This window comes from Meles meles, chromosome X (genome assembly GCF_922984935.1).
Source record: "Meles meles chromosome X, mMelMel3.1 paternal haplotype, whole genome shotgun sequence".
Lineage (NCBI taxonomy): Eukaryota > Metazoa > Chordata > Mammalia > Carnivora > Mustelidae > Meles > Meles meles.
In genome coordinates, this window is record NC_060087.1 from 43,337,417 (window position 1) to 43,356,255 (window position 18,839).

The 18,839-nt window shown below is 51.1% G+C and overlaps 1 protein-coding gene across 3 annotated transcripts; it reads right to left on the reverse strand.

The window, feature by feature from the left end:
* Positions 1–411: 411 nt before the first annotated feature.
* On the reverse strand, positions 412–17,492 carry GPKOW (G-patch domain and KOW motifs). 3 transcript variants are annotated; one of them, XM_045995461.1, is made up of 12 exons: positions 17,352–17,492; positions 8,559–8,991; positions 7,420–7,574; positions 7,196–7,320; positions 5,243–5,352; positions 4,249–4,462; positions 3,486–3,618; positions 2,677–2,782; positions 2,352–2,475; positions 2,193–2,262; positions 1,585–1,670; positions 412–1,494 (listed from the first exon to the last, which is right to left on the reverse strand). In XM_045995461.1, exons 2-12 carry the CDS (start codon positions 8,723–8,725, stop codon positions 1,360–1,362), a joined length of 1,425 nt encoding a protein of 474 aa, XP_045851417.1. In that variant the 5' UTR covers positions 8,726–8,991; positions 17,352–17,492; the 3' UTR covers positions 412–1,359. The 3 variants fall into 3 exon arrangements, with proteins under 3 accessions (XP_045851417.1, XP_045851415.1, XP_045851416.1); XM_045995459.1 differs by having other exon boundaries at positions 2,677–2,806; XM_045995460.1 differs by lacking the exon at positions 17,352–17,492 and adding an exon at positions 16,254–16,297 and having other exon boundaries at positions 2,677–2,806.
* Positions 17,493–18,839: the final 1,347 nt, after the last annotated feature.

An 18,839-nucleotide genomic window follows, 5' to 3' on the forward strand; every position in this document is an offset into this window, starting at 1 on the left:
TCTGTACTTGCTCGATTCTGGCTCGAAGCGACAGCTGGCCTGTGCTTGGCAGGGACAGCTGCTTAGCTTTTATTGTCATGCTCTGGGGGATGGCTGCCCAAGAGGAGGGCAGATGGGCAAAATATGTGAAGGGGATTAAGAGGTACAAACTCCCAGTTACCAAAAAATAAATAAATAAGTCAACAAATAAACAAATAAATAAATAAGTCAGGGAGATGAAAGGTATACCATAGAAAAGAGTCGGTAATGTTGTTATAACGTCTGGTGAGGCCACTCTGCGCGCTGGGCACGGCGTCGTGGGTAGAATTGTCACACCACTACACTGTACACCTGAAACTGAGATCACACTGGACGTCAATTATACTTCAACAATTAAAAAACATTTTAAAGAAGATTTAATCAGAAAAAAAAGAGTTGTAAGAACTTTAATGTGATAATTCAATTATTTAAAACAAAAATTCTCCAGTGCTGTGCCATGTTCTGTCCTGTCATGAGTTTATACCAGTGACGTAGCTCTAACTTCACCGCCGTTTATTACATCAACAACTTAGTGATTTAGAAGCAATTGTACCTAAAGTTCTGGCTTCCCTTGCTGCTTTTCTATCTCCGCCTGTTAAACAGGAAAAAGTTTAAGGACTGTACGACAATAACTTTTCTCAGAGTCCAGTTACCTGGAAGAATCAGAGAAGTTTTACCCGGGACACACAAAATTTTTTTACCATCAAGCCTAAGTTTGGGGACTAAAATGGGGGCCCCAAAGTTAACTGGCTGCTCTGGGAGGTAGAGCAAACACATCCTATTTGTTGGGCAGAAGCCTCCCTTTCCTCTGGACTCTCTCATCAACGGCTCAAGATAGCCTCTGGACATCTGATCTGGACCAAGAGTAAAAGCAGCGCCACTGCTGGGATTCTCGCCTGGAAAGCTGTGCAGACGTGGCATTCCAAACTCCTTAGTATCTGCTCAAGTATCTGCACTTCCTAGCTTTGGTGTTCTGAGAATGAGCTCGTGAGCAGGCGGATCCTTTCGCTTGTCTGTCAGCCCTGCAGGGCGGTGGGGCTGAAGGCCCGCATGGCTCCCACTGCAGTCAGCCCAGCTCCCGCTTCCACTCAGCTCAGCACACATTTACGATCTCATCATTCTGCTAAGTTTGGGAAATGATTTTTATTACACGCTAACTTCTGGAAAAGACTCAGTCAGTTTCGAGCCTCTCTTCTGGTCCATCTGTCTCGTGCCCTGTCCCGGTCCTTGTCCTGGAGCTGCAGTGCAAGCAGATGGCAGAATGACGACCTCCCCACCTCTGCGAAGACAGGCTTTGCACACTGTACAGAGCTGGCAGCAGCCCGGCGGTGGGGCTGCAGGTTAGTCTTCGTCGGAGTCACTGGGGCCCGTGTACTGGCAGACAGCATCATAGTGAAGCTCCACCAGCTGATTCTCTCTCCGCAGCTGCACCAGAGCCTGGTTCCGTTCTCTGTCCCAGTCCAGCAGACGGCCCACCTGGAGCATTGGTGGGGAGAGTCAGCAAGGCCAACCCAGACACTGAGGCAGCCCTGGCATGCCCCCCCCACACCCAGGTCTGGGACTCACCCTTCCAGCCTGTGGCCCCAGCACCACCATCACCCGGTTGCCCTCAACCTTGGGGACGAGGGTCTCCAGCATGCCTTCCTTCACGCCTGCAGATGAGGAAAGGGGACTGAGTGAGGCCCTTAGCCAGGGCCAGCCCACCCAGGGTCCTGTCGGAAGGCCTTTCTTGTATTCCCCAGAGACACCCTGCACCCTGTTGACAAGTGGGGTCCCATCACCCCATTTCACAGGTGAGGACACCTAAGGAGCAGGTTGTAGAAATAACTTAATAAAGGGAGCACTTATGCATGAAGATGATGGGTGACAACAACAGATCCCGTTTACTGTGGGCATGTCAGCCGCCTGCCCTGCACGGGGAGTTCCATACAATCCGCACAAGGCCCAGTCCCCAGAGGGAGAAAACAGCTCATTTCCATGCCAGTGTTTGCCCGGGGAGGCTCAGATAATCACCATCTCAGAAGCGCCTCGTGTTCCGTCAGAAGATTCTGGGCCTTGCAAAATACCCGAGTTCTGCCCAACCCCCAGCCTTTGCCCACGCCAGCCTCTTGGTCGAAGACAGGCTTCCCGTTTGGCCTCCAGGAGGATAATGACCACATTATCCTCACATTCACCTTCCAGGATCCGGCCTTCCTCTGTTCGACACACACAGGTATCTGGGCTCAGGACATCTTCAATCGTCATCTGGGGAGAGGGTCGGGGGTGTGAGAATGTCAGACTCACAAGGCCTAGTCCCTGGGGGTGGAGGGGGCACCAGGTTGCAGGGTTCCCACCTTGGTGTTGTAATACTGGCCACCCTTGTGCTGCTTGTCCACAAAGCGCACGCGCAGGTCCCTGTGCAACCAGTGCTGGCTCCGGGAACCGACCTTCTCAATCTTGGCTACAGGCTCCCCCTCTCTGTGCAAAAAGGGGCCAACACGAGGCTTAACTGATCAGAGGCACGTTCCAGTCACCCCACCTTTGCGGCTGTGACACCCACCCATAGTGCCGTCCCTAGTTTCTTCTATGTGCCTGCCTGGCCCTGGAAGCCTTCTCTGGCTGCTAGGACCTTTCCACAGCCTTGCCTTCTCCCCCAATCCCAGATGCCCAGGGTCCCACCGGTTGGGAAAGTGTTTCCGCTTCCTCTCTGAGTCTTCCCGCCGGCCGGGGAGCTCCTGATCCCGGAGGGCCTTCCATGATGACGAGGCTGTTCCGTTCTGTTGTCCTGGGGAAATTTTGTTCATCTGGTCTGTACAAGGATATGTGGAGGAGAACCAGAAAGGAGCCTCAGTGCACCATTCTCTTACCAGGGAGGCTACACCTTGGCCTCCGGCCTCCTCCCAGCTGCCTCAGTGTCCCCTCCCACCATCACAACTTTGTCGGTGCCATTAGAAGGCTCTCCCCTTCCCCTCAACTGCTGGGCTTCCTTCAGAACACCTTCCTCAGCCACTCCAGCATGTGCTCACGGTGCTGATCTGAGGCACCATGCCCTAGTGTGGGCTAGGGAAATTCGAGAGCTCTGACAGCACCAGTCTCGCATCTGCCAAACTGCTCCCATCCTGCTGCCATGCCTAGAATGCCTTCCTCCTTGGTCATGGCCTAGTCCCAGCTGCTCTCTCGCTCTAGAAGAAGAGAGGCTCATCACCTTGAACAGAGAGACCTCCTGAGCACAGGCATAGGTTTCCAAACCTGTTTTCTCTCTCTCAGAAAGAGGCTAAAGCGCCGGCATCAATTTTTCTTCAAATCACTTATCTTCATTCTCACCTCCTGACTTCTGACCAGAAATCACACCTGCCAGGCAGACCGCTGTCCTTCCCCTCTGCGGATCTGACACCTGCCCCCCGCCCAAGCCTTGCCCCCAGAGACAGGCCCTACCGCCCCCTGGAATGCTTCTCCAACTCTCCCAGCAAGGTACGAGGCTCACTCACTGAGATCCAAGGAGTTCTTCTCAAACTCCTGCTGGGGGACAGGCCGCAGGCAGTACTCACTAACAGTCACCATGCGGTTCCCCACAGCCAGGCGAACCATGGCCCGGACATTGTCAGGATCAAGGCCTTCTACCTGAAATGTTGGGGGGAAGAAGTTAGGCAGGGGTTGAAAGGACTAAACCCACATTCCTTTTATTTTTTTAAAAGATTATTTATTTATTTATTTGATAGATAGAGAGACCACAAGTAGAGAGAGGGGGAAGCAGGCTCCCCACCGAGCAGAGTACGATGCGGCACTAGATCCCAGGACTCTGAGACTATGACCTGAGCCGAAGGCAGATGCTTAACCCTCTGAGCCACCCAGGTGCTCCTAAACCCACATTCCTAGGACCAAGTCGACTAGTCTTATCTCCAATAGGCCTGACCCTTGTGTCTCCCCCACCAGACTGGCCCAAGGTCTGGAACTGGGCCTGGCCCATGTGTCTCCCCCACCAGACTGTGTGCTTAGGATAAACTTTAAAGAATTTAAGCCACAGGAACATGTTGGCATCTGTCATTCCCTCTTTCAGTTGGAAACCAAGGTCGAGAAAGGCCCAGCAAGTGGTTCTGAGTTAACCAGATGAGGCAGCAAGCCAGGCAGGCCTCAGAGACAAGGACCCCACCCAGCCTTTCCATCCTAAACCCAACTCTTCCTCCCTCTGACCCCTCCCATCAATCTTCTCTGTTGCCTGTTTTGGGCTCTAGGCATAGCCTGGTTCCTTACCTTCCCATAGAGCCCTCGGTGAGGGCCAGAGAGAACCACCACTGCCCCTCCAGGCACCAGACCTTGAGGCTGGTCTTCCTTATCTTTCTCCTGCTTCTCATCTGGCTTTGGTAGGTGGTGGGTGCCAGTGAACACCAGGGCCTGGACCTCATTCAGGCTGGCGCCCAACCCTAACCCCTTCGGCCTCAGTGAGTTGACACGGGGCTTCACCACTCTGCAGGGAACACAGTATGTGAGCTTGTTGGCCTGGGGGCACGGGAGGTGAGGGAGAAACACAAGTCTTCCGTGTCCCCCCGCCCAACGCCACCCAAATCCCAGCTGTTAACATATTCAAGAATATCCTTCCCGATCTCACATTAGGACTGGTTTTTTGGTTCAACCTAGTAACACACTGGGTATACCATCCACTACATATTATCTATAGTGGGATCTGAGGCAGAGCCCTGAATTCAAATACCCTAATAATATTTCCACAGGGGAAGTCATACAAATATTCATACCAAGCAGGAGACATCAACTGTAATATGTTCCGCATCAATTCAGGTCATCTTTGGCTAAGTGGCTTATGAAAAAAATGTGTGATTTTCAGAATTCTTTGGAGTCGAGAACTGAGAAGAAGGGCTCCTAAATCTGTGTGATAATGGCAGCAAACGGCTCGTCTATGTTTATCTGGGGCCAGGCCCTGCTGTTAAGTACTTTATGTGGATAATTTCACATAATTCTGCAACAGACCTGGGAAGCCAGTATTGTCACTGTCCCCATGTTGCAGATGAGGAAGCGGATACTCAGGAAGGTAACCAATACATAAATGGGATCCCATTACAGAGTTTCAAAGGGCAAAGAGGAGACTGAAACGGTAGTGGAAAGGCTTACCGAATTACTTAGGGTGGTAATATGCCCTCTTCGTGCCTGGATGGTTCTGGATGGGCAGTAACCCTTGGGGGTCTTGTTCACTGCCCTGTCTGCTGCCCCACGCCCCTACCCTAGAACTCACTGATTGAAGGTGCGGCCAATGCCCTCGCCAGGTTTCCAGCCCATGCCTCGTAACATTGCCAGCCCATAGGCCTCTACGGGGACTGCCTCGTAATCAGCTTCCTCCGGCACCTACAGGTTCAGCAGAGAAAGGATGGTCAGGCTGGGCCCACAGTGGGCCCTTGGAAGCATGCTTACTAACACCCAATGGGTGATCCTCGGTGCTTCTTTACCAGGAGTTTACCAGCTTCTTTACCAGGTACTTCTTTACCAGGGAGTCCAAGCAGAGAAAACAGTAAGACCAAAGGCCCTGAGGCAGGGCCAGCCTGGTATGTGGGAAGAGCATCATGAAAGTCAACCTGACTGAAAAAGAGATGTGGAGGCAGAGAGGGGCGGTGAGGGATTGATCAGGAGGTCTGGGCTGGAGCTGTAGGAGGGGGGCCGCCAAAAGGGGTCCGTGAGGAAGTTACTACAACAGTCCAGATGAGAGATGCTGGTGGCTCAGACCAGAGTGGTAGGTAGGTGCTGGTGAGAAGTGGTTAGATTCTGGATGTATTCTGCAAAGGGAGATAATAGGATTTTGCTGAAAGACTGCATATGGTGTATGAAACAAAGAAGAGAGTCAAGAGTGACTCGAAGGTTTTTAGGCTGAATGACAGGAAGGATGGATGGAACTGTGATCCACTGAGATGCTGCAGGCTGGGGAAGGAGAGGAAATGAGAGAAATGAGGCCAAAGTGGGAATAGGATGGAAAGTGAAGTGACGGTCTTTTTTTAAGATGAAAGAAACCAGGGCGCCAGGGTGGCTCAGTGGGTTAAAGCCTCTGCCTTCGGCTCAGGTCATGATCCCAGGGTCCAGGGATCGAGCTCCACCACACTGGGCTCGCTGCTCGGCGGGGAGCCTGCTTCTTCCTCTCTCTCTCTCTCTGCCTGCCTCTCCGCCTACTCGTGATCTCTGTCAAATAAATAAATAAAATCTTTAAAACAAAAATTGAAAAAAAGATGAAAGAAACCAGAAGACAGTTGAAGGCCAATGAGAACAGTTCAGTTGAAAGAGGTGATCTAGGGCTGTGGGAGAACTAGGCCCCAAAGAAGCATTGCTAAGAACTGTGAATAAAGTGGTGAAAAGGAGGGTCCATGGGTATGACAGACAGACTTGGTTGCTTCTTTAGACACACCCCAGGGAAGTACCCTGTTATCTACACATCCCATCCTCACTCCCTCAACTCCTTTTTATCCCCCCTCAATTCTTTATACTCATTCTAGACACGCTGCAGGTTGCTTCACTGATGGACCTACACCACACTGACCCACTGCCACTGTGCCACTGCTCAGGCTGCTGCTGCCATTAGTACCCACCCTGCACCTCCCTCACTCACTAAAGCTGACCTGTCCTTCCAGGCCTCACTCCTACCACTCTGGTCTGAGAGGCCATCCTTTCCAGCCTGTGCTACTGGTCTCCTTGCTTCCGCCTTTGCTTACTACTCTATTGTGCTCATAGTAGCCAGAGAGATCCTGTCAAATCTTAAGTTCTGATCCCACTCTGCTCAGAAGCCTCTCATGGCTCTCATTTCATTCAGGGTAAAAGCCAAAGTCCTCACCATGGTCCATAAGGCCCTGCTTAGTTTAGCCCCTGCCACGTCTGACTTCATCTCCTCCTCTTCATTCATTCCACTCTAGTTACACTGGTCTCCTTGGTGTTGTTAAACGCCCCAGGTTGAGTCTACCCTCAGGATCTTTGCATTTCCTGTTCCCTTAGCTCCTCATCTAGCTTAGATAATCCCAGAATGCAAGTGTTTTCCACACCTCAGCATCTGGATTCATTTGTTAATGCTTCCAAAAAAGGGCAGAAAAAGAAAGGGATAGGCAGCAGGCCTCTAGTACACACACAGACTTTCCCTGCTATGTGCAGAGAGGCAAGCCTGGCAGATGGGGCAAAGAGAGGCTGGGGTAGGAGGAGTTAGGGGCCAGCTCACTGTCTCAGCCCGGGGCTCGCTGTCTGCCCTTTCCCCGTTAGGGATGCATCCTTTCTGGATCATGGGGATAGCAAGCGTGGGGTCGACACCCGAATTCTCTCTCTCCTCCAGGGACTTCTTGGAGTCTAAAGAAGAATGGGAGGGTGCAATGAGGTCCCACCCTATCGTTCCATTTTCCTCCCCCTCTTCCTTCACTGGGGCGAAGCGAAGAGAGGATCACTCACCCTCAATGAGCTCCTTCACAGCCTGGGACAGCACCCCATCCATCAAGGCCTCAGTATTTGTGGATGGCCCAGGAGCATGGGTCGGTGGCTGCCTGCGACGGCCATTCTGGATCAAAGGGATGACGAGTTCCTTGGGGGTTTCTGAGGGCTTCACACTGATGTGGACACAGAGTCGTGAAGTTGGGAGAGTAGCATGGTCAGTGGGTTCTGAGCCACGCTCCTCCCTCCAGAGAAAACAAAAGAGCCAAACTCACCCCCCCACACCCCAGTTGGACCACACCCTCTGCTCTCCTGTAAGGCCTCTAACGGTGCTTTCTTGGGATTCTCTCCCTCACCCCCAACTCTTAAATGTCAGTGCCTTTGAGGAATCAGCCTTCAGTCCTGGACCCTCCTCTGCTCATCCCAAGACGCACTTCCATGACCTTCATGATGACTCACAAATCACGGTCTTCAGCCCAGACTCTTCCCAGATCCAGGGTCCACATCAATCTCCTAATTGGCTGATTTTCTTCTGGAAGCCTCTCCTTCTGACTCTCTTTTCTTTCTTTCTTTTTTTTTTTATTTTTTAAAGATTTTATTTGACAGACAGAGATCACAAGTATGCGGGGGGGGGGGGGGGGGAGGGCGCTCCCCGGTGAGCAGAGAGCCCGACGCAGGGCTCGATCCCAGGACCCTAAGATCATGACCTGAGCTGAAGGCAGAGGCTTAACCCACTGAGCCACCCAGGCGCCCCTGACTCTCTTTTCTGAATTAAGCAGATTGTGGCCTCTCCCAACCTGAATCTGCCCATTCTACCCCGTTCCCCATACTAGAAAGCTTCACCGCTTCGGCTGAGACACTAGGGGTCCTTTCGTTCTTCACTCTTTTCCTTCTCTCAGAACGCACATACCTCAGGGTCCTCAAGTCCTAAAACAGCCCCTCTCAGGAATACATCCTCTTTTCTCAAATGCCACGGCTCTCAGGCCCAATTCCCCCACCTCTCCTGTTCCACACTGCCTCCTTGTCGCCTCCACGAACTTTCTCCAAGCTGTGCTTCAGGCGTTCCAGACCACTGCCACCAACACAATCAACTTACATTCCACCCTCCCGCTTGCACCCACCGAACCGAACTCCAAGGGATGAAAGACCCGACGCTTCACCTTTGCAGCTCTCTCCCTTCCACGGTCTTTAAGAAATCCTTCTCCTCTGGAGCCGCACCCGCGTCGTCCGCCAGCCGTCTCCGGGCCGATGTGCGACTGAAACTGAATGAAATTGGGGCAGCGGAAGATCCCGACGGCCGCAAGGCTTCCTCTTCGGCATCCGCCATCTTGCCCCCCTTTCCCAAGCTAGTGCGCTGCTTGCTGGAAAGTTTAGTTTGCGCTCAGTTTGACCGGGGCCAGAGGACGAGCGCTGGAACTACCTTTCCCACATAACACTGCGGTATCAGCCGCGAAGTTGAAAAGGGGGCCTTAGAAAGTAATTGTCGCCCTTTTTACTTCGTAGGAGCGCGTCGCGCCAAGCATAAAGGGAAATGTAGTTCCTGGGTGAGGTAGGTGGGGCAGAAGTAGATTCATTCTTGCCAGGTATTCCTTCCTATAGGAGATCAACAAGTATTTATTAATTACCTACCGTGTGCATGTTACTGTGCCCTGCTGGTATGGGGAAATGTAGATAAAATACATCATTAAGGAAAAAATCTGTGAATGCCAGTTGTGTACAATAACAGACAGACATTTAAATGGTGCCTACCAATGCCAGATTTAATACACAAGCTCTGGATTCAGATATTAATAAAATAGACATCCTCCTTTCTAAATATTCCAGTGGGGAACAATACCACTTAAACAGATATTTTACACACACACACAGCTGACCCTTGAACAATGCAGGGGTTGGGGGGGTCAATCCCCTGCCCCCACAGGTGAAAATTTGAGTAACTTTTGACTCCCCAAAACTTAATTACTAACAACCTACTGTTAACTGGAAAGCTTAATGATAACATAAACAGTAGATTAACACACATTTCTCTTCTTACATGTAGTATTTGGGGGGGGGGATGTTGTTGATGATTTGTTTTTAAGTAGGCTCCACGCTCAGCATGGAGCCCAACAGTAGGGCCTGAACTCACAACCCTGAGATCAAGGCATGAGCTGAGGGCACCTGGGTGGCTCAGTTGGTTGAGTGTCTGCTGTCAGCTCAGGTCATGATCCCAGGGTCCTGGGATCAAATTCTACATTGGGCGCACTGCTCAGCAGGAAGTCTGCATCTCCTCCCTTGCCCCCCGCCCCGTCATCCCTCTTTCTCTCTGTCTCTCAAATACATAAATATAGTCTTTTAAAATAAAGAAAATTAGGGGCGCCTGGGTGGCTCAGTTCGTTAAGCGTCTGCCTTCAGCTTGGGTCATGATCCTAGGGTCCTGGGATTGAGCTCTGTATCGGGTTCCCTGCCCAGAGGGAAGCCTGCTTCTCCTTCCCCCACTTGCCCTGCTTGTGTTCCCTCTCTTGCTGTCTCTGTCAAGTAAATAAATAAAATCTTAAAAAAAAAAAAGAAATGTGCTTTGGGTAAGTAGTGCTGGTCAGGCATAGATTACAAGATGATCAGGGGCCTAACGTGACTCTTCTCATGTCAAAAAAAGCTACGCCTTATCTTTCTTTTTCCAGGGATCCTTAACTATTTCTGCTTATATTACCAACATTAAATATGTTGTGAGAGCGAGGTTCTAAAGCTTTGAAAGATTAATGGGACAGATTCCTCTTGTGTCAGACCATAAAGGGATATGGAAAATGAAAGGGCCCCATCAAAGGCTGTTTTTTGAACTGCTGTTTTACCCCTTTTCCTGCTTCTATTCTTGCTAGGATCAGCACACCTGCCTTACACTTTCCTAGTAATACAAACAACGTATGTTCTCTTTGTAAGGATCGAGGAGTTAATGATTTCTTTGGAGTCTTCCAGCACAACAGATAACTTCTTTTTTTTCATATTATTTATTTTTTTTAAGATTTTATTTACTTGACAGAGAGAGAGAGACAGCGAGAGAGGGAACACAAGCAGGGGAAGTGGGAGAGGGAGAAGCAGGCTTCCTGCTGAGCAGGGAGCACAACACGGGGCTCGATCCCTGGACTCTGGGACCATGACCTGAGCCACCCAGGTGCCCCACAATAGATAACTTCTAATAAATGACTAGGTGAGGCCATTATGTGTATATTCTAGACCACCGGAGCTGGAATCTTGATGCCAAGACTCCCTATTAGTGACTTATGGAGGACACCTGGACCCTTCTAGTTCTCACCAGTTTCTGTGTGTCTGAGGGGACACTTACATCAGACTACAATCCTCAGTAAAAGCACCAGACCCAAGCAAAAACAAGACACTCTCCTTTCCTTCTGAGTCTCCCAGAAACTCTGTATCTGCACTCTCTTTATATCGTCAATAAACTCTGCTCTTTCGTCCTCTTGGCTCACATTTGATTTCTGTTCTGTGTGACACCAAGAACTCTCTTGGCTGGTCCTGCGGGAACCCCTCTGGGTCCTCAGACCCAGCCTGCACACATCATTAAGAGCTTGTAAATTAGGGGCGCCTGGGTGGCTCAGTCCTTAAGTGTCTACCTTAGGTTCCGGTCATGATCCCAGGGTCCTGGGATTGAGCCCTGCATCGGGTGCCCTGCTCAGCGGGAAGCCTGCTTCTCCCTCTCCCACTCTCCCTGTTTGTGTTCCTCTCTCACTGTCTCTCTCTCTGTGTCAAATAAATAAAAATCTTTTTTAAAAAAGAGCTTGTAAATTAGAAGACTGATACTTAAATAGTCACCAGAAAGAATACTAGATATCTGCCGAGAATTCATCCCAAGGAAATCATTAAAGATGTGTGAAAAGATTTTTCTAAGTTTATTTAACAAATCTCTATACTTGGGACGCCTGGCTGGCTCAGTTGGAAGAGCATGGGACTCTCGATCTCAGAGTGGTGAGTTCAAGCCCCACGTTGTGGGTAGAGATTATTTAAAAAACTAAAATCTATATGGGTGCCTGAATGCTTCAGTTGGTTGAGCATCTGGCTCTTGATTTCGGCTTGGGTTGTGATCTCAGGGTTGTGAGAATGAGCTCGGCATGGGCTCTTTGTTCCAGTGCACAGCTGGCTTGGGATTCTTTCTCTCCCTCTCCTGTCAGCCCCTCCCCCAGCTTGTGCCCACATTCTCTCTCTAACTAAATAAATAAAGTCTTTTAAAAATATATAAAAATAAAATCTTAAAAAAAAAATCTCTGCACCTGGGGGTTGGGAGAGGGGGAGTGGGGTTATGGACATTGGGGAGGGTATGTGCTATGGTGAGTGCTGTGAAGTGTGTAAACCTGGCGATTCACAGACCTGTACCCCTGGGGATAAAAATACATTATATGTTTATAAAAAATAAAAAACAAAAAATTAAAAAAAAATCTCTGCACCCAATGTGGGGCTTGAACTCACCACCCTGAGTTCAGGAGTTGCATGCTCCTCTAACTGAGCCAGACAGGTGCCCCACGAAAAGATTTTTTTAAAAAGATTTATTTATTTATTTATTTTAGATAGGTGGGGGAGGGCAGAGGGTGAGGGAGAAAGAGAATCTCAAGAAGACTCCTCACCAGTTGGGGAGCCTGACAAGGGGCTCAATCCCCTGACCCCCAGATCATGACCTGAGCTGAAATCAAGAGTTGACCCCTTAACCTATTGAGCCACCCAGATGCCCCCCAAAATATTTTTTAAAAATAGAAGTTCTAGTATTTTCTTTCCTTTTTTTTTTTTGGTAAGATTTTTATTTATTTGTCAGAGAGAGAGAGAGCACAAGCAGGGGGAAGGGCAGGCAGAGGGAGAAGCAGTCTCCCTGCTGAGCAAGAGGGCCTCCTAGGATCATGACCTGAGACAAAGGCAGTCACTTAACCGACTAAGCCACCCAGATGTCCCCCTAAAAAGATTTTTTTAAAGATTTTATTTATTTATTTGACACAGAGAGAGAGATCACAAGTAGGCAGAGAGGCAGGCAGAGAGAGAGGAGGAAGCAGTCTCCCTGCTGAGCAGATAGTCCAATGCGGGGCTCGATCCCAGGACCCTGAGATCATGACCTGAGCCGAAGGCAGAGGCTTAACCCACCGAGCCACCCAGGTGCCCCAAAAAAGATCTTTATATGAGATTCATCATGGTATTATTTCTTGTAGCAAAACATTGAAAACCACTTAAATGAACAACAGAAGGGGACAGAAGGGGACATAATAAATGAATTACAGCACATTCCTTAGATGGAACACATATACTGAATCTCTAAATGTAAAGCTGTAAGTATGCTTAAATGAAAGTGGGACATAGTCACAATGTTTGGAAAGCAGAATAATATGGCGGGTCACAGGACAGTCTTGAAAACAGGAAGCACAATAGTCAATCTCGTGGCCATATTTCCAGGCGTAGAAGCCATGGGCATCCTTAAAGATACCTAGCAGATAAAGACTACAAAGCAGCTTTTATAAATGTCAACCTAAATAAAGAGGCAAACTGAGGCAAGCTCAAAAAGATTAGTTAATTTGGGAATATCAAAGATTGACCCTGGACACCCGAACTATAGCAAGCTACAGATGAGTCCCAAATTCCAATTCCTCTGCTATTCCTAAATAAACTCATCATTGTGAGCTTGCCTCAGTTTACCTCTTTATTTAGGTTGACATTCCTCGGAGTCAGAAGTGGGAGCCAAAAGAGATGACCCCCAAAGAATGATAATCCAGGGAATCAAGTGAAGTACCCACATGGAACCCCCTGCCCTAATCACTTATATGAGTTACAGTTTACTTCCGGGTTGGTGAGTCTCCTTTAAGATTCTGAACTCCCTCCCTTTGGTTGAGTTTTCTGACTTTATTCAGGATCTGTTTAAAGACTTCTTTTTCAAATGTTTATGTTGTTTTTTTGTTCTTCTTTTTTTAAGATTTTAATTTATTTATTTGACAGAGACACAGCTTGAGAGGGAACACAAGCAGGGGAGTAAAGGGGAGAAGCAGGCTTCCTGCCAGCAGGGAGTCCGATGTGGGGCTCCATCCCAGGACTCCGGGATCATGACCCAGCCAAAAGCAGAAGCTCAATGACTAAGTCACCCAGGCGCCCCTAAATACTTTGGTGTTTTTGGTCAGTACTCATTTCTCTTAGTGAGTGTACTCCTTTGTTTTATTATTGGAAGCACATCGGAATTTTGGTGTAATTCTTTTGGAATTCTTGAGAGTGTTAAAAGGAAAGCCACAGGCCCAAGGTGGAGTCACTGGCCCTCGGGAGAGCAAACTCAAAATTAATTGCAATTTCAACCTCTTCAGGAGTGGAATTTTAAACCAATCTGGAATTTTCTGGTCTGCACCAAAGAGGTCACCTCTCACATGGGGCCCTCTCATTCCCCAAAGCAAGATCAGGTAATCTGGATGGTAAGAACCCCCTTGTCCTACCTCTCCCCACAAGGGGAAGCAAACTTGCCTGAAACGGTACTTTCTTTACTGTTGCTAACAATTTCTTGCCCCATCTTCCTTCATATAAAAACCTTCCATTTTGGGGGTGCCTGCATGGCTCATTCGCTTAAGCACTGGACTTTCAGTTTGGCTCAGGTCATGATCTCAGGGTCCTGAGATGGAGCCCTGCATCTAACTCCATGCCCAATGGGGTCTGCTTCTTTCTTTCTGCCTCTGCCCCTCCCCCTGCTCACATGTTCTCTCTCTCTCTCTCCCTAAAATGGATCAATAAATCTTAAAAAAAAGAAAACCTTCCATTTTGTATACCTCCTCTCAGACCTCCTCTCTACTTGTTAGGTCAGATGCTCACCAATTTATGAGTCGCTTACTAAAACCAAATATGGAGCCCCTGGGTGGCTCAGTCATTAAGCATCTGCCTTCTGTTCAGGTCATGATCCCAGGGTCCTGGACTGAGCCCCGCATCGCATCCGGTGCCCTGCCCAGTGGGAAGCCTGCTTCTCCCTTGCCCCCTCCCCCTGTTTGTGTTCCCTCTCTCACTTTCTCTCTCTCTCTGCGTCAAATAAATAAAAAGTCTTTAAAAAAAATTAAATCTTCACATTTAGTTTTATTTTTTTGCCCCTTAGCGGGTGTTAGAACTAGTAAACAAGTTTGGCAAGGTTACAGAATCAATATACACAAAATTCCATTGTGTTTCTATAGATAAAATAAGGATGAAATTAAGAAAATAATTCAATTTACAGTAGTCTTAAAATAATAAGATACCCAGGAATAGGTTTTTATTTTTTTTAAGATTTTATTTATTTATTTGACAGACATCACAATTAGGCAGAGAGGCAGGCAGAGAGAGGAAGGGAAGCAGGCTCCCCACCAAGCAGAGAGCCTGATGTGGGGAGAGCCTGATGTGGGGCTCGATTCCAGGACCCCAGGACCACCACCCGAGCTGAAGGCAGAGGCTTTAGCTTTAACCCACTGAGCCACCCAGGAGCCCCATATTTTTTTAAAATTTTTTAAAAAATTGTATTTATTTATTTGACTGAGAGAGATCACAAGTAGGCAGAGCAGCCGGCAGAGAGAGAGGGGGAGGCAGGCTCCCTGCTGAGCAGAGAGCGGGATGCAGGGCTCCATCCCAGGACCCTGAAATCATGACCTGAGCCGAAGGCAGAGGCTTAACCCACTGAGCCACCCAGGCGCCACAGAATAGATTTTTTTTAAAAAAAGAACTGTGAAAACTGTACTGCAAAAACTACAAAACTTTTTATTGAAAAAACATTACAAAGACTTAAGTCAAAGGAAGAGACACGCAATACTAAGGGCCTGTGCTGGATTCTTTTTTTTATATATATATTATTTATTTATTTATTTGGCAGGGAGAGATCACAAGTAGATAGAGAGGCAGGCAGAGAGAGAGAGGGAAGCAGGCTCCCAGCTGAGCAAAGAGTCCGAAGCGAGACTCGATCCCAGGACCCCGAGATCATGACCTGAGCGGAAGGCAGCGGCCTAACCCACTGAGCCACCCAGGCCACCCCTGTGCTGGATTCTCAACCTGGTCCTTGGTTACTCTCCTGCAGCTCCCATCGTCATCTACCACCCCCTCCCTCAACCTGTGCTACCAAGATTCATTAAGGAAGTCTCCAGCACCAGGGACTGTTCAAGTACTCCAAAAGTATCCACAGGTTTTCCCAAGTTTTTCTGTATTTGCCACACCAGGAATTCTGTATGAGAGATGAGAGGGTCCTGAGGCAAGTGCCTCTTCAACAGGTAATCGTCCTGTTCATTTAGGAATCGCATGCTAAAGACTGCTGGAAGGAAGAGGCTAAGAAAGCTGTTGGTGACTTTCCTAACCTAGGTGCAACCCTCCAAATTTACATTCTAGCCTCGGCTCTTCCGACTCACATCCAGCCTGGACCACAGTTTAATTGCCTAGACAGTGCCCCAACAAGTAATTCTCCAAGTGTCACTCACATGAATAACTAGCCAGATCCCCCCCCCCCCCCCCCCGCTTCCTAACTACGCCTGGTCCCGGCTATTTGAAAACACCTCCAGACCTTCCTACATCCATCTAACAAGGCGACGATCCTGCTCCTCATATTGCACCGTTAGTTCCTTCCTGGAGGAGCGGGGTGCAAATGCAAGATTGGGGTCCTGACCTATAAAGTTAAACCCGTTCCGGACATTTCGAGTCCCGCCTCCTGGAATTTATAGGCTCCACCTCCACAGAATGTACATTTTTTCCAGGCCCGCCCCTCAGCCAACTGCCCGCCCCCCAAACTCTCCAGGCCCCACCTCTTCAGAAATGCCGTACAAAGCCCCAACTGATAGAGATTACCATCCAGACCTGCACCAACAACTAGCCAATGCGACATTAACGGATCGCAATCACTTTTCCAGGCTCACCTCCCGGAGGAATATTCTAGGATAACGCCAAGGCTCCGCCTCCTCGAAGCGCCCTCCTAGCCCCGCCCCACCGCCCTTCGCACCCTTTGGCCCCACCCAGAGAAGTAACCAGCAATCCCGGTTCTGCCACTCCTGAATCCGGCCCCACTCACATCCCGTTCTCCGAGAGGCCCCGCCCTACCCGCCCCCACCCCCGTCCCGCCTTGGGGCGTACCAGCGCCTCCACGTCGGCCGCAGCTCTGGCAGCCAGGGGGCGCGCGCCAGGAGCTCCCGAGCTCTGGAGCCAGACTGCAGGGGGAGGCCCCTGCCTGCGCGGGTGGAAAGAGCAGGTCAGCACCCGCCCGAGCCTCGGCGAGCCCCCACTCTCCCCGACGTCGGAAGACCCAGAATGCCCCTCAAGACCTTCAGAGTCCCCCGACCACTCCCTCGATAGTTCCGCAGGCCCCTCTCAACTCCCGCGACCCCCCACCATCGCGGGTATGCCCGCGGACCCCCGCCCGCGCCCACGATATCCCTGGAGAGACCTAGCTGACCGAAATATTTCTGGACACGTCCCAACACCCTGGGACTAGCTCTGGAGGTCTCCAACTGCCCCTTCGTAACCCCAGATTCCAAACTCTTCCCGCACAGTAGCGAGAGGGACCCCGATTCCCCCAGATGTCCCGACAGAAGACGGTCTGCCCCCGCTGTGGCCCCGGCACCCCCGAGTCCCCTTCCAGATATCCTAGGCAACCCTGACGGCCCACGTAGCCCCAACTGCCGCTCCGTTTAGCCCCGGAGGCCCCCGCCTAACCCCCCGCCATTCACTACGGACCCTGAGTGGCCAGGTGTGCCCAGTGACCCCGGGCAGACCCCTCTGGCACACCTCCCCGGAGACTCCTGAGAGCCCCCGGGTCTGGTGCGCAGCCCCGCGGTGCGGTGCGGTGCGGGTGCGGGTCGGGGACCTGGAGCCCAACCCCGGCCACCCGGCACCCGCCCGCCACTTGGGCGCCAGGGCTGCTTTGTTTACCACCTGTCGGAAGGAAAAGGTGAGGAGCCGACAGGCGGGGCATGGGGTGTCAGGGACGCGCCCAGTCCCACCCCACCCAACCCCCGTACCTCCTCTGCTCCCCCTAGGGTCCGTGGCGCCCCTCGCGCGCGGCTCCATGACCCGAAGTCCGCCGGCGGGACGCAAGGCCGCCGGCGACGCGTTTGGAGCGCCTGGGCGCGCTCACCTGGCGGCCCGCCCGGGCCTGGATGCGGCTGGGGCCGGCCGGTCCCGTGCCTGGCGCCCCGACCCGCGCGCTGACCTACCTGGCCGCCGGCAAGGAGGCCTGGCTGCGGGAGCCAGCGCGAGCTCTAGGCCTCGCTCTGCCTCAGGCGCTGCCTCGGTGAGCCCCGGAGCCTGCGCTGGGCTCCTTCTTCCACCCAGGAGGGGTTGTTAGTTCACGAGCGAGAAGAGGAGGGGAAGCCGAGGCCCAGAGAAGTTAAGGGCCCCGCCTGAGCTCTGACAACTAAAAACGGGGGTGCAGAAGTGGAGCCCGCGTTTACCAGGGAATTCACTCTGCAGCCTCCCACGGAGCTTTGCACATAGTAGGACGGGACCTCAGCAAATTTGCAGTGAATCTTTTCTACTCGGGAAGTGGAAGAGTCCGTTGGGCTGGGCGGGGGGGGGTGGGGGACAGGGGGTGCGCGGGGGAGGCGTCTCCTGGAGCCTTGGGGGGCCTTGGGAGGGTTTGGGGCTCTGACCATGATAGGGTTGGGGGACTCCAAAAGCAGGGAAGAGCGGGTGCCCTTGAGAGTGGAGAGGCGGTAGGGGCCTCAACTTGAGACTCTCAAGGCCCGTGGGTGGGAAGGGTCGCCAGCCAATGAGAAGGAAGAAATGAGGCCCCTCTTAGTTATTAAAAGTGAAGGGTGGCCTGGAGACAGAGGTCCGGATGGGGGAGCATTTGGGCACAATGCTACTGGAGTGGAAGGGGGAATGGAGTGCGGTGAGAGATAGCCTGTGACCCGCCACTCTGTGGAGGAAGAAACTGGAGCCACAGGGGCCCAGACACCTCTCAGTCCAGGGCCCCACAGCCAGCCAACCACAGTGCATGCCTCAGGAGGCTTATCCCCAACATTCCCTGGGGCTGTGACTGTTTCACTCTGGGCCCTGGACGCACTGTGTCCTGATGTTCATTCTGGGTGGCCGGGCAGCCTCTCTTGTCCACCTTTCAGGGGCCTGGTGTTGTTGTAGGTGAGAGGGGTTGAATGGTGTCTGCTTCCCTTCCTCCTGCAGTCTCCTGGCCCTCCCACCTCCAGCCTGACCTTGTCTTCGGAGGGGATACACTGGACCTCATTCATTGCTCTGCCCTGTTTTTATGCCAACCACCTGGGGCTGTCATAATTCCCCAAATTTTGTGAACTGTTTTTCCCACCATCCCTCCTTTGCCTGCACTGTGTCTTCTGTATAGGAGCCCTTCCCAGTCTTTTGTCCACTGAAACAGGACTGCATGTTATCAAGGCCGTTTTAAGGCTTCAATCTTCCATCCATCCAGTTTGGAAAAGGAATGCAGAAGATGGGTGATTGGCTATGTAGAATTGTAAACCTACATGTTTCTGTCT